Source organism: Alligator sinensis, unplaced genomic scaffold, assembly GCF_000455745.1.
Source record: "Alligator sinensis unplaced genomic scaffold, ASM45574v1 scaffold555_1, whole genome shotgun sequence".
NCBI lineage: Eukaryota > Metazoa > Chordata > Crocodylia > Alligatoridae > Alligator > Alligator sinensis.
The window spans coordinates 354,424-369,532 of record NW_005843016.1 but is presented as its reverse complement, the minus strand read 5'-3'; the positions used below and the strand labels follow the sequence as shown (position 1 = coordinate 369,532).

Here is a 15,109-nt window from a genome sequence, read left to right as displayed (position 1 = left end):
GTAGTTGTATAAGCAGCGAAATGCGCATCAGCACTGAGAAAATGGCACTGGTGCACTTTTGAACTAAACCGCATTGGAGGCACTTTAGTTCAAAAGTGCACTGCCACCATTTTCTGCACACTGTGGCATGTCACCACTTATGCCAGTGCATGTGGCACAGCACAATTCACTTCAGCTCATGTGCAGAGCAGACTCAATTGAGCACAGGGCTCATGTACACGCCACGATTTTTGCCCATTCATGAGCTGCAGCTGCGTGTCTGTTTGAATGAGCGGGATTTCCCACTGCTTTAGAAATCTTTCTTGTGCATTAAACTAAAACTCCTCAGACATAGTTTAGTTTGCCTCACCAGGAATTAAAGCGTTGCATCCATAGATCTGCTGCACGCAAAACGCAAAGGCACTCAAAGACATGTAATGAGCCTCTTTGTCTACCAGATGGCGCTGCAACTTTTTTATAGTTCACTCCTTCAAATTGCTTTTGCTTTCAAATTGCTTCCACTTTTTTTTCTTGTGTGGCTTTTTCTTTTCATTTTTCTCGTTTGCCAGCTCCCTGCTTCCACAGTTACGTAACAGGGCATGGGCACAGGTGGGTGAGGGGCCCCGGGCCAGGAGGACAGTGCTAGACCATCCCGCTCTCCTGCAACACCAGCCAGGAACCCGGCTTAATTTGTTTGAAAAACTAGCATGTGTAAATACAGATGCGACACTCCAAGGCTTATATTTGTTTGAAAACCTAGTTCATGTAAACACAGATGCAACACTCCAAAATAAACAAGTTTAAATTTTAGAAATATATTTAATTTAATGAGGATTAAAACCCATGGTGTGTACAGGCACCCACAGTTTTTAAATGATGGTTAATGAGCATTAGCTTATTTTATTGCACATTAACTAAATAGCAGGGTTTTCTTAGTGATACTTTAACATCCTTAAAAATAGGCTAATGCGCATTAAAGCACATGTGTAGACGCATCCTGAAGTGTTAGCTACCTGCATTAACGAGAGAGGGTAAGCTAATGCAGAACGCTGACCTTGTGTTCTTGACTTCCAAACCACCCCTGCAGCCAGCAGGGCTACCTGCCCCTATAATGCTGAGACAAAAAAAAGTTTTCCACTTCCACATTTTTCCTCTCTCTAAATGCCAGATTCTGGCTCTGAATAATTAGAACCTGTCACGGAGTGAGAAGCCCGAAGGGATGGAGACCCCTGCCCCAGGGGCAGAAAAGCAGTGGGAAACACCACGGACCCAGGGGGACAGCCCCAGGAGACCAAAGACTCAGGAAAATGTACCTGGTGCAGGCTCAGCGGCAAGAAGTGAGGAACCACGGGCAGAGCCATCCACATGATTCATCAGTAAATTATCAATGTAACTAGGGCAGCGCAGGGAGATGACATCATCAGCCAGCACCAGCAGTCAGCTACAAAAGCCGGCTGCTGGGAGAAAAGCAGGGAGTAACAGCCATACTACAGCTGAGTGCTCCCGGCTGATAAACCCAGGGAAACCAAGGACAGCCCTGAAGAGGAGCCTACCACCTGGGGAATGACGCCCAATACCAGGGAAGAGAAGGATGCCGAGGGACTGATGGCACAGCAACATGCAGGGACATTTTTGTGGAGAGCAGACCACTGACTCCCCAAGTTTTCTTTCTTTGTTTTATTTAATATATTATTTATGGGGCTAGGACTAAGACCACATTTATTTGAAGCCTACTCCGGGGCTAAGGGACCAAAAGCCCTCAGGGACTCTGGGGCAGAAGACTGTGCTTAACCAGGCCAGCTGGCCTGCTCGACCCAGAGAAGCGGTTATGAGGAATAAGAATATTTCCCATGTCCTCTGAGTATTTTTTTTCTTGAGATATATTACTACAAGGCTAACCATCCAACCTCAGATGCTGCTCCTGTCCGAATAACGTAGTTGAATTCCACCAGAGAGCTGATCAGAGTGACACTACACACTGGTACCCAAAAGAGCTGAAGTTGCCAGCTATAGAGCTGTTAGCAAATAAAAGCCTAGGATTATAGACTAACCCGGGGATTGACACGACACCTCATTTGATGAGTGACAGAAAGGCTTTATTTACTACAAGTATTCAAAAGTCAAGTCAAGTGAACCCAAACCAAATCAAAGTCTAGTAATAAGCTATAAGGTGATGATTTCTCACCAAACAGGCGACGAAGAGGCAGTCTGTTTCTCTTCAACTTCTCGAGTAAGTCAGGTGCATCAGCAACTGGTGTCAGAGAAATTTCTCACTCTTGAAGCGCACGTGCTGTTTGCTGTTTTACTGCCTTTTTATACCCTTAGCTTAGCATCTCTAAAGCATTCTTTTAGTTGTGTAAATCAAGAGAGAGTCCCAAGCAGTAATTCACGGGAAAATCCTGTTAATTAACCTGCTCATTACTGGTTATCAGAAATTTCTAATTTGAATGAGTTACCTTCTTCAGTAACAAGAGGTTATCCAGTTTGGAACACATCAAAAAACTGATTAATAGCTAGGAAAAATATACGTGTCCTTGGACTAAGTCAGGAGGAGACATCCATCACATATGGAGAATGTCTCTTCCTGCACATCAACACGAGTTAGTAGCAAAATAAATATTTACCATACTAATTAATCAAGGATAGAGATTTCGTATGGTTACACACTAGACAACTAGGCGCCTAACTGAGATCATCCTGAATTTAGCAAGGTAAGCTGGAAGAGATACTTATTTCTTCTCAGATGGCCTAGCCATGAACTCACATCCTCTTGCATTACGCAGTTAGCATCAGTATTCTGTATTTTAACTTTTGTGAGTAGGTCTGAGCTTAGCATGAGTTTCAGTCATCAAGAGCCAAGACCAACAGGTTTCTGCATGCAAGAGGTATAGGGGAGGTGGAGCCCCAAGGATGACCACTTGCAAGTCCAAGCTAGGTGGGAACCTCTTGCACCTAAAAACTTAAGATCAAGGTGTGGCAGGTGAGTATTGGGGGCTTCCCTTAGAAGGTGGTGCACAATGGCTGTGAATGCCAGACAGGGCCCAAGCAAAGACCACCCAGTCCTGAGCCACTCGGGAACAGTTGCTAGAGCTTAGATGGGCATAAAACTGAATTTTAAAGAGTCCACGCAGCTTGACAATGTCAACGCAATGACCATTTAACGGACAAAGATGCATACATTTCCGACACTAGTGGTAGAGGTGATCTCTTTTATTAGAGCAACTAGATTTTTGCAAAAAAAAGTCTTTAAATTGCCAGCTTTTGGGTGCAAGCACCCTTCTTCAGGCATAGGAGAAAAGACTGCACAAGTTGTCCTGGGTAGACATGAAAGTTCATATTTCAAACGAGAGTTGAAGGTGTGGTAAAAATCTCCTGTTTGGAACAGTTCATTTTGCGTCCAGACTCATCTCAGACCTCTATTCCTTCTGCCTCTAGACCAATGCAGCTACAACTTGGATACCCGATACATTTTCGACAATAAAAACTTGGTAAATCCGGTCTCTGTCGACTCCTGGATTTGTGTCCAGCTTCACAACAGCCCCCTGCGGTCAACGCCCCCGTACACTGCAGCCCCACGCAAGGCCGCTCGAAGCCCGCAACGGGCGGGGTCTCTCGCAAGCCTGAATGGGAAGGGAAAAGAAATTCGGAGCAACTGTCTGGCAGGGAGAGGCGGACCAGGACACAGCGGAGTGAAGCGAAGCCATCCGAGTTCTAGTCACCCTAGAAAAACGCTTTGGGTTTCCCGCTTGCATATTACAGAAGAGCGGAAGTGACGCTTTAGGGGCGGAAGTTTCCTCTTTGCCCGGCCGCGGCGCGCTGTTGGAGGACGGCTGACCATAGAGCTTCCCAGGAGACGGGGACCAGAGCGGCAGAGGTCGCGTGCGCCGGGTCGGGTCAGGGGTTAGAGGGAAGATGGTGGTGCAGGAGCAGCTCCGCGTGGTGCGCTGCGGCGGCAGCAAACTCAACGGCTCCAGGGCGGTCTTCTCCGCCGACGCCAAGTGAGCGCGGGCCGGGTTGGGGTCGGGGTCGGGGCCGTTGCAGTGTCGAGTTCCCCCTCTCCCCCGAGCCTGCAGCTCTTGGGGCGCCTCTCGGCCCGCGGGGCTCTGCCCCGGGCTCCTGCTGCTTCCGTTCCCGTTGGGCGGGCGGAGCCCGGTGCCTGCTTCCCCCGGGATGGCTCAGCCGCTTTAAGGCCTCGCAGCTGCAATGCATGGGCTCCTTCTGCTGGGCAGAGGCGGGGGCCCGGCATGTAGCGCCCCACGTCCCCGAGCATGCCACGTGCCCTAATAGCAGCACAGGCGCCTGCGCCCAGCTCAGCTCCCAGCAGCCACTGGTGATGCCTTAATTGTCTGGAGCTGAGTCGAGGAAGGAAGAGTGCCAAGGGCTTTAAGTTTAAACCTGTTCCTCACGTGTGCTGCTACAGGGGCGAGAAGACAAGGGGTGTTAAAGCTTGTCCCCAGCTCTGTTTAAACATGGTCTTTCTTATGTTGTTATTGCGTTGTTCTGGAGCTTTAATAGCCTTTCTGGGACCTTTCTTTTCTTGGCCTCTCATAGCTATGTGAGTTGCCTCTGTCAGCCCATAAGCAAGGACCAATGAAGGAAACAAACCTAAGCCTCGGCCGTGTTACTGTTTTAAGTAGGTGGCTGTTTAGCTGGGTTCATTTTCAGGATCATCTCACTACTGCACTTCTGCTTGATTTCTCAATTGCCAGAAAAGTAGGCCAGGGCACTCCCTTGGTCTGCTGTCTGGTACCATGTAAACCAGCACTCTGTTCCATGGGCAGGTTGTCGGTCACCAAACCAATGCCCCCACCTGGGCTTGCCGGGGTGAGAAGGGTGTGCACAGCAAGACTGAAAGCAAGACCTGTCAAAGGGTGGATGAGCTCCCTATGAGCCAACGGCCAGCTGTACCTGGAGAGGATATGGGCGCCACCAGGTCACTCAGCCCAAAGAATAATGGTGCCATCAGAGTGGAGGAGGGTCATTGCAATGTCTGAGGTGCCCCATCAGTAATGGCAGCTTCAGGACTAACTTGACTTGGAAAAAAAATAAGAAGCATTGAATTAAAAATTTTAAGCAATTGTTTCAAATGCAAGGACAGGGCATCAGTGGAAATACAGCCGACTCGAGGTGAAAAGAGTAGATAAATTGAAAAATAGTAGAGCGCATCCATGTGCAGTTTTGAACATCAGTAAGTTTGAAAGAAAAGGTTAGTTGACCTTTGGCTTATTTGGCCAAAGGTGAAAATAGTTGGGGTTTTTTCCCCAGGCATGATCCTAAAAAGGAATGGGAGATGTTCCAGTTGTTTTTAGCCTTTTGGCTAACATCAATTTAGAATATTGCAAAGAATATTATTCATGTGTTATCTGATGATTGTCCCAGGCCTTTATTCTGTAATGCTGTCAAATCAGCAGCCCCTTCTGCAAGAGCTAAAAGATGAGTAACTTCCTTCTTTGTGACTGGTTAGAACCAATATGCTTGTTCAGAACTTTCCTTTTTACTTAATGTTGAACTGAGTAAATACACAGAAACAATGGGAGTTTAAAAAAAGCTGAAATTATTGCACGTGAAAATGGCCCAATGTGTCCGTGCATGGCTGTATAAGTATTCAACATGGCTGTTATATTTGACAAAAATAAAGGTACTGATTTTTATACTAGATTATCTTAATTACTTCGCTATACAAACTTTAGTTTGTTCTTTTTTCAGGTATCTTTTATGTGCCTCAGGAGACTATGTGAAAGTGTATAGCACAGCTACGGAAGAATGCATACACATCCTACAGGGGCATACCAATCTGGTGACAGGAATCCAACTCAATCCCCAAAACCATCTGCAGGTTACTAATCTTTTATAATTGTTAATCGTGTGCAATCAGGCATTTCTTCTTTTCTGATGTAATTGGAAAAATGTTAATTTAATTTGTCTGTATAAGACAACACTGCTATGTTTTTGTTGGGGGAGAGGTCAGTGTGTGAACCGAAGTTTAATTAATGAGCTAGTGTTTTTTTTTCTTAACCTCGTCTAGAACAGCAGATACCTAGATTGGCTTATAGCAACAAAAGTTATCCGATGACTCGGTGGCTAAAAATGGACATCACCAAATGAAGCAGACGCATCCTGCCACAGTTGATCCAATTCATTGGGCAACACATACATCACCCATTGTCCCACAGCGGATAGGAGCCCTATCCTGCCAGACAACGGGTGACATGTTTCCCACTTACAGAAAAGCAGATCTAAGGTTCCCCAGGGTATGCCCCTAAGTAGATAAAGGTGGGCAGGCATTCCCGGGCTGTGAGAGGTACAGTTCAGCATAGGAATTCCTGGGGTGGACAGGATTTGGCACCTGCCTGGGTCTCCCGGAGAATGTGGAAGGCTCTAGGCTGCCTCTGCCCTCATGTCATAAAGCTAACAGCATGTGCCACAATAAGCAGCAGAAACTGTTACCACACATGTTGCAGCCACCAATTTTAGGCATTTGTGATGCGACAAGTGGTACAGGCATCTGTTTGCATGACCTTTGTATTGCCATCAAAAATTGAATGGCAGCACAAAGGCAATTTTTGTTTCTATCCTAATTTACTAAGTGGGATGTTTTATGAAAAGCAGAGGTAGGCAAATGTGTGTCATAAGTCAGTTAAAATGTAAATAAGCCAGTTCTAATCTACTTTAATTTAGTATTCTGTCCTTTAACAATTGCCAGTACTGGTTTTTACAGCACTGCCTAAATTATTGTTGTTCTGTCCACAAAATAGTCATGTAAAGAATATTTGGGGGAGATGTGCCAGAAAATTGTCTAAAGTAGGTCCAGGTGTCACAGTCCTAGCTGTGCAACTTAGCGTCCCTATTTCAGGGATGAGAGTTATTCAAAATGAATTCAAGAGCCTAACTTTAAGCTTTTCTTGTGTATAAAATCTTGGTCTTAAATTAGTGGTTTGCTACCCAATTTCTTTTCATAACTTGTTTTGTTCCTCTTTTCCAGTTATATTCTTGCTCTTTAGATGGCACCATTAAACTCTGGGACTTCACAGATGGAATTCTCATTAAAGTATGTTAATATCACCCCATTTCATAGACTTCGGAATTATTATGGTTTGCTATTGGTCATAAATTTGTTTTGCTTCCTAAAGTGAATAAAAACATTTAGAGCCCAAACTGGATGTAATGTAGCTTTTAGTGCAAACAGTTGTGCATTCTGGCTGCCAGAGCAGTATTTGTACTTTTTGTATCAGTTTTCACTCTTAACTAGGCTGCTCAGTACCTGAGCAGAAATAATTTGCTGACTCATAACTGGGAACTGCAGTGCCAGTTTTTCTAACTCTTTATCAGTTGAAGTTCATTAGTTTGCAGGTCCTGAATATCAGACAGTTATCGGAAGACTTGCTACAGTCGATTTAAAGATTATACCTGGGGGAGAAACCGCTTAACTTCTCTTCCTCCCAACTTTGTTTAGTTAGTAACCTTGGAAGAACTGCATGCATTAAGATTTCTGTGTAACCCATGCACATAAAAGAGTTCTTCTGTTTTCCTGCCTTGCTTCAGCTAGTTGGTTGACTGCGGCAATCTTCTCTTGAGGAATCTTACTCCCCAAAGCTTTTGTTATCTTCTCCCCCGTCAAGACTTTAAGTTGCCTGAAGTTCTATGGGACCACTCCATACAAGACTTCTTTCATACATCTACGCTCTTCATTATGTCTAATCCACCATCTCTTGCTTCCTCAAAATGTTTTGCTTCTAAAGATAGCTAAGAAGGGGTGATCCAAGGAGAACAAGTTGATGGTGCTTCTTAACCGTATCTAAAATGTGTCGGAATCGAATCTCAATTCTAACAATTGTAAAAAGTTCCAGGCTGATGCACGACTACCGCAAAAGTTTAAAGTAGCACAAAATGCTGCTAGAGCACAACTGAGATGTGCTTTTTTGAACAGAAGCAATAAGGCAATGATATCAAGCTTTTTATGTGTTTTCCAAGGGAAGTGGTGCTTGTCCTTACCGTGGGGGTCTTCAAAAGGAGGCTAGACAGCCACCTAGCTGGGGTCATTTGACCCCAGCATCCTTTCCTGCCCATGGCAGGGGGTCAGACTAGATGATCTGCTTAGGTCCCTTCCAACCCTACCAACTATGAAACTATAAGTTTGTCATGTTCCCATAGGATTTTATTTTAGGGAAAATAAATCAAGTAACACATCACTATTACCACACTGCAGCCTTTCCAGTAACCCAGAAAATATTGTAGTTGTTCATTTTTATTTTTTTCCCCCAAATTTTTCTCATTTCTCATTCTTCCTCTCCCTGTAGAGATTTATGATGTACCCCCATTTTAAAACACTATAAAAGCATGCCAGCCAGCACTTAGTATAAATACTGTAGTTCAAAGCATCTAACTAAAGAGGTGATGAACGTGCTCTCTTGAAGATGTGTCCCTAGTGCAGGGGCGGGCAATTATTTTGGGTGGAGAGCTGCTTACTGAGTTTTGGCAAGCCATCAAGGGCCACATGACGAGCAGCCCAGGGCAGATAAATATTAATTTTCTAAATATTTAGGGGCCCCGCAGGCCAGATACAATGGCCTGGCAGGCCGCATTTTGCCCACCCCTGCCTTTGTGGTTGTTACATTCTGTTGTTCCTGGGCTTAGGAGAGCTGCTGAGGAGGACCTCATTCTTTTCCACTCCCCATATTTATTCCCCCCCACTGCAGTACATAGAGTATAGTGCTGCCGTTAAGTTTCCATTAAGTCTGGCATTTCAAACTACATAAATAATGTTAATGTAGCCCTTTAGTTCTGTAATAAGCTTACCAGCCAAAAAAGGAAGTGTGTGCCCTCTAGCCTAAGGTTGAGATTAAGCAAATGTTGTTCCTTCCCTTCCCCCCACTTTTTGATAATAAACTTAGAAGGCTTGTGACTCTTTGTTTTCTTTTTTAATATTTGTAAAGTGGACCTTATTTTAGTATAAGAGAAATGTAGAATTCCTATCAATTCTCCAGTTAATTTTAAATTCAAATGCAGTATGTTTGGGTTTTTTTTCTTTCAGACTTTTGTTGTTGGATATAAGATTTTTGCATTCTACTCTCTTGCTGGTTCTGATGATTCAGGGTTTGTTATAATTCCAAAGAATAATGAAGAAGCATCAGGTACATCTTTCTTGTGTTGCAATGTGTGATATGAGTTATACTGAAGCCCCTATATAAGCTTATGCCCTATTTTTTTTGTCTGTTTTTGTTGTGGGAGGGAGGGGAAGGGTAAGCCAGAAAGCAAAAGGATTTACAAAATCTACCATATGAATCCCATATAATGGTTCTAACTAACTCACTTGTTTAACATTTCCATTTACATAATGTGGACACTGAATGCAACAATATTATGCTAGTGCCCTAGAACAGGGGTGGTCAGTTTGTGGCATGGTTGCTGCAGGTGGAACAGGCAACCTCTGTCCGTGGCACATGGCAGGTTTAGCAGAGAGCAAAAAGAGCAGCAGGTCAAACAAGGGATCAGAGTGGCACTCAGGGTGCAGAACTAATTTGTGGTGTGCCTGACAAAAATGTTGGCCCTCACTACCTTAGAACCAGGAACTAACCAGTTCAGGGTCACTGCCCATGAAGGAAAGCTACAAATAACACAAAAAGATGAGGCGTAAATCTTCATATACATTTACTTTTGATCCTGTTAATAAGCTATGTAATGTAGAGAAGTGCTTGGATATTTTGAAAATGTTAATTAAAAGTGGCAGTTGCTCTATACCCAGTACTTTGTATCTCACTAAGACTGTACTCTGGAAACCAGCAATCCACTGTCTGTAGTTATGACTTTTGACTGAAGCACAGCTTTGTCTTCAGCTTTGAGGCATTAGTGCTATAATTACCTGCCATTATGGTAGATACTATTTGAGTCTCTTGAAGCTATTTGTAAAACTGTAAAGTGCACCATGAGGGTTTGCTAGTATTTAAAAAAAAAAAAACAAAGCATCCCTATATAAACCAATATCAGCATAAATAGACTTGGTAATAAATTCTATTTTGTAATTTAGTTAGATCTTTCCTTTCAGGAATGAACCTAAGAAAATAGGATAAGTACGGTAATTTTATACCTACAGTGGTAAGAATTCCACTTTGAAATCATTATGAAAAAAATCTAGCTGTCGCTTCTTACTTTTCAGTTTAGTAGAAAAAACATTTGAAGCAGAAATACTAAGGCATGGAAATTTTATTCTTAAATGTGCATTCGAAATAATGGTGAAAGTTGCTATAGTAAATTTTGTATAGAATATAAGAGATGTAAACCAGTGTTCTACTTTCTAATTAGTATAAATATATTGAATCCTCTGCAAAAGGATCTTAGTAATTTAAACTTTATTTTACTAGATTCATTCCAACTGGTTTTAGTGAGGCTGACAAAAGCTCCAGGCCAAGAAGTGGAAACCAAGGAATTGTCTTTGATTTTGGATGATATAGACCATTCGCCCAAATGTACTGCATTTGGAAGAGAAGTATATCTGCTTTTTAGCTTTTTTTTCCTTGAATGAGCTACATACTGTATAGTTTGGTATATTAATGCAAAAAAAAAAAAAGTAAAATTTGTCACTAAAAATAAAATGTGTGGCTGTCCTTACTATGCGAGTCTAGTATGAATTCTGACTTGTACCCTAGTTTGACAGTAAAAACTACTGATCTCTGGCTGCTAAGCATAAGTGATCTCCAGCACCAATTGGAGAAACTATCTGATACTTTTTAGTGCCAGCAGGGTTGTATAGTGACAAAAATTTGTTTCTTACTATATCCAGTAAACCCCACTGATTTACCTGTATTGTTGGACTCTCTTCCTTTGTGTAAATACAAAGTAAGTTTATTCGGTAAGTGGGTGTTATTACATAATCTTGTTTCTGTGCGTAAATGTATCGTTGGGCTCACTTGGTTTTATAAAGCAAGACAAACTACAGAAGTTGAGGAGTACTTATACCTACAGGCAGGAGGGAATATAATTGTGCTTCTTCACCTGTAGCTATTCTGAATTTTTATATAAAAATCAATGTAATTTTAAGATTTTTTTTTTTAAGCAAATAGTTTGGTACTAATTTTTCTCTCTTTACCAAAAATCTGTATTAGTAACTCAACCAACTGTTCAAATTCTGTTCTACAACAGCAGTTAGAATTAAAGAATCTGTTTTCTTTTTGTCTGATTGTTGATGGTCCCCCCCGCCCCAAGACTGAGCATGTGTAACTAAGCACTTAGCTCAGTATGAGTCAGGATGAGCTTAGTTTCATGGAGGCTAGTCTAGAAGATTTTAATGCAATCTTAAAAATCCTTTTTAGCTTTATGCTTTCCTTAGCTGAATTCAGAATGGATGTAGCAAGTCTTCCATTGCTGTTAAGCAACATTCATTAACTTGGAAAATAGCATCCAGCCTCTCTCTGTCCTTGTATCTGGGTTTTTAGATGCAAAGCTATTTAAGAAATGTAAGACCAGAGATGCATTGCTTAATTATCAATTTAGTGTGGATCAGTAAAATTCAAAGTTCTAAATTGTTGTTCTGTTTATAATAGGGTGAATATGTGGCATCAGTACGAGGCCTTCATCTCTCTGTTTATTTTTTCAAAAAGAAGATGACTCACAGGTAAGAAAACATCTATGAATTAACTGATGAGCTGAACAGTAGCTTTCAGATTCAGCAGCCCTAGTTTTGTCATCTTAACCTGCAGGTGCAGAGCAATTGCTTACTCTGGTGACAGTTTGCTCTTGTAAGATCCCACAGCATGCTGTTCCAACAAACTGGTATTCGAGAGGCAAATCAGTATTGTAGTACCGTGAGTAGGTGGGTTGTTATACAGCTCTTAGCTGAAGCCCAGAATTGAATGTTGTCAGTGGGCTAAAGTTGAGCTGAAACAAGGACTTTAGGTAGGCATGGGTTAGCCAAGGTTCATTCTAGATTGGATGAAGAAGATTCTACTTGGTTAGAAGGAAAGATCAGGCAAGCTACCAGTAAATAGGAATGCTATCTGTTCCATTTCATAGATGGTTGTAGCAACCTGGTTTTCAACTTTCTTACAGGTCGCAGACACTTTGGACAGTTGTTTTGCTGCTTGTGGTTTTGGCAGTTAGAAATACTTTTTCATGTGCCTTTGTGCATCCGTTGTGCTAATCTTTCTCTGATACACAGACTTCAGTGCTGTGGCCATGTATGAAGACCATTCAGAAGCTTCACTTGAGATTTAACAAAATTAATTAAAACTCCTCTTTAATTTTTGCAGGTTTCCTTTAAGTGCAAGAACCGTAAAAGGTGCTAACAACTACTTCACTTGTGTAGCTTGCCACCCGAAGGAGGACTGCATAGCAAGTGGACATAAGGATGGCAAGATTCGTCTCTGGTATGTTACATCTCTCCAAGTAATCTGGATGTGACCTTAAGGCCACATTCTAAACACTGCAAATCATGAACCTAAACACAGGATTTTTGATAGTGGTGACAAAACATTCAAAGCCGCCTCAGCGTAATTGTGAATCCCACTTTGCTGTAGTTGTAAATTATTACAGTTGAGTGCTTGTTTCAGTCCGGGTCAACCTGTGACTTTTGAGGTTCTCCATTATGGGAGACCTAAAGGTTGACTTAAGAAGAAGAAAATTAGATTGGATTGCAAGTAAAAAACACTGTACCCTTCAACTTTTAAAAACGGACCTATTTGACCAGATATAAGTGCTGTAAGTGGTAGGAGGGGACTTCATTTCCAGAGGGAGTAATGTGAGAGCTAAATGGCTTGGTCTGAGGATATCTTTTCCTAAACAGCTGCAAATGGAGCTGCCATTGACAGAAGGAGAAGAAAAAGAGGTTGAGAGCCAATACAAAGCCAGTGATGACTGACTGGCTGTCTCAGCCCAGGTCAGTTGTTGCTTTAACTTGAACTGGCTGACCACAGTTCCTTAGGGAATGTCACCTGGACTTAATGTGCAGTTTATGTCAAATAGGGACTTCCCGTTCTACCAAATAAGTACTTGTAAGTGGCTTCCAAACCTGTTGCATCCTATAATCCTAGGAGAAGCCAGCAACCTATTAAGGAAGACTGGGTGGGTGGTATAGCATGTTTATATGTTATTTTAATATGATATTCCCATTGCTGTTTGCTTAGATTACTCCTGCCATTGTCTATAATGTGTGAAGCTTGAAGTTAAAGTTCCTAAATTAAATGTTTTGTCCCCAATAGGAGAAATTTTACTCACAACAAAGAGTACACCTTCTCTGCTATGCATTGGCACCATAATGCCGTTATGGATCTGGCTTTCACTGTGGAGGGCAAGTACAAATATCCAAAATGCAAGAAGGCTACTGAAACTTGAACTTATTCACCTAATGATCTGTTCTTAGAATTAAATGCTTGTTTCCAGAGGATTTTAAAGGTTTTGCGGATAGAGTAATGGGAAAGTGGAAACAGCTGTAGCTTTTCTGTATGCACAGCTGTATAGTTTTAATGAACAGAGGGGAAATATGATGTTTAAGCATGTTTTATGCCACTGTTTTGATTGGCAAACATTACATTTTGGCACATGTGAAAAATCTTTGATGTCAAGTCTGAACTAGCTCTTTCTTACTTAGTCATTGGGAGGAGAACCTAAGCTTTTGCTGAAGTCCAATCCAAATTTGAAAAAAAAAAAAAAAAAGCCAAAGGCATCTTGTTGGAACCCAGACCAGGCTGTACATCCATTTAATTTAGTGGTAAAACTCCTTTAACTTGTGGGAACATAGCTTGGCTCCACAGTATTTATTTTACTTCTAGCCATTAAGAAAAAATTGCAATCTTCAGTGTTAAATAGAAGGATTCTTTTGTTAGAGAAATAGTTGGTTCCTTCCAGAAATGAATAGGATTAACTGTTCTTATAATAGTAATGTATTAAGTACCAGTCTTGTATGTGTAGACGTTCTTAATGCTCTGTTCTGAATCCGAGAGCTAAGATTGGCAAGTTTAAATGGGGAAAATGGCATAAGTTTTATTCTATCATTCAATATAGTTGTGATGAACAGTGTTTTGCTTGGGACATAATTTAAAGGAGACTAACTACAGAAGTTGCTGTCTAGATACCGTCATGACCAGCACTCTGAAAATGTGTTGGTTTGGAATAATGCCTCTAATTATGTGTTTGTCCCTGCATGAAAAGGAACCAATCTGCTGAGTGGAGGCCTTGAATCTGTACTGGTTCAATGGCGTGATGGATCAGAGTCTAAGAAGGAATTCTTGCCCCGTTTGGGATCTACTATTGAACATATCTCAGTCTCCCCTGATGGGACTTTATGTTGTACCTCGCACGCAGAAAACAGTAAGCTCCGAGCTATTAAAATAATATTCGTTACTTAAAAAATTAATGATCCATAGCATTTGTAAAATTTGTGAATCTCAGATTCATTGCCTGGTATTATGTACAAGTACTAATCTGAAAAAACAGATTTGCCAACCCCCCGACCGCCTTTAGCTGCTGCTCAGGAGGAGCTGGTCTGGACATGTGTGGGCAGGGTGATGCCTGCTTCAGACCACCTAACTTTCAGGAAGTTTAGTCTTTTATACTGGGTATATGTTGCTTAAGTAATTATTTTAGGTAGAGTGACTTATTTGGTATTAGGGGTGCACCAGTAAAGATTATTTTTGGCCCAATACTGATGGGCGATTTATTAACGAGCCATATCTGCCCAAAAAAGTCCAATTGCTGATATGCAGCCCGGCAGCTTGGAGAGTAGGGTCTAGCTAGTAAGTTGCAGGGGGGGGAGAAAAGGCCCCCACAGAGAGGGAGGGACTGGGGCTGGGGCTGCAGCAGGGCAGGGCACTGGGGACGGAGCTGCAAGCAGCTCATCCAGGGGCCGCAGGGAGCGGGGAGCGGCTCCCACCACTGTACACACCCCACATAAGTGCTTATGCCCCCCAGATCTGTGCATGGGGCAAGGGTGGGCTGTCACTACACACTCACGGTTGACACCGGGCTCTTCCTGGTTTGGGTCGGGGCTGTGCTCGGAGCAGGTTGCAGCAGCACTGGGAGCGGGGCCTACTTGGGAGCCATAGCCCACCCCTTCTTCCAATGCTGCTGCCGCCTGGCCCCAGCCCACAGCAGCAGCCCACCCTCGTCCTACACCGCTCCGAGGAGCACATGGTCCCCATGC

At 42.6% G+C, this 15,109-nt stretch overlaps 1 protein-coding gene across 2 annotated transcripts in view; it reads left to right on the top strand.

The window, feature by feature from the left end:
• Positions 1 to 3,758: 3,758 nt before the first annotated feature.
• The window catches only part of WDR75 (WD repeat domain 75), a 25,319-nt gene continuing 13,968 nt past the window's right edge, over positions 3,759 to 15,109 (top strand). Inside the window, exons 1-9 of one of the 2 annotated variants that reach the window (XM_006036772.2) lie at positions 3,759 to 3,977; positions 5,686 to 5,815; positions 6,962 to 7,027; positions 9,011 to 9,110; positions 10,338 to 10,462; positions 11,517 to 11,587; positions 12,222 to 12,338; positions 13,170 to 13,258; positions 14,119 to 14,277. In XM_006036772.2, coding sequence (XP_006036834.1) covers positions 3,892 to 3,977; positions 5,686 to 5,815; positions 6,962 to 7,027; positions 9,011 to 9,110; positions 10,338 to 10,462; positions 11,517 to 11,587; positions 12,222 to 12,338; positions 13,170 to 13,258; positions 14,119 to 14,277 — 943 coding nt within the window. In that variant the 5' untranslated portion in view covers positions 3,759 to 3,891. The remainder of the gene's footprint in view (positions 3,978 to 5,685; positions 5,816 to 6,961; positions 7,028 to 9,010; positions 9,111 to 10,337; positions 10,463 to 11,516; positions 11,588 to 12,221; positions 12,339 to 13,169; positions 13,259 to 14,118; positions 14,278 to 15,109) is intronic. The other variant, XM_025193100.1, reaches the window with a different exon arrangement.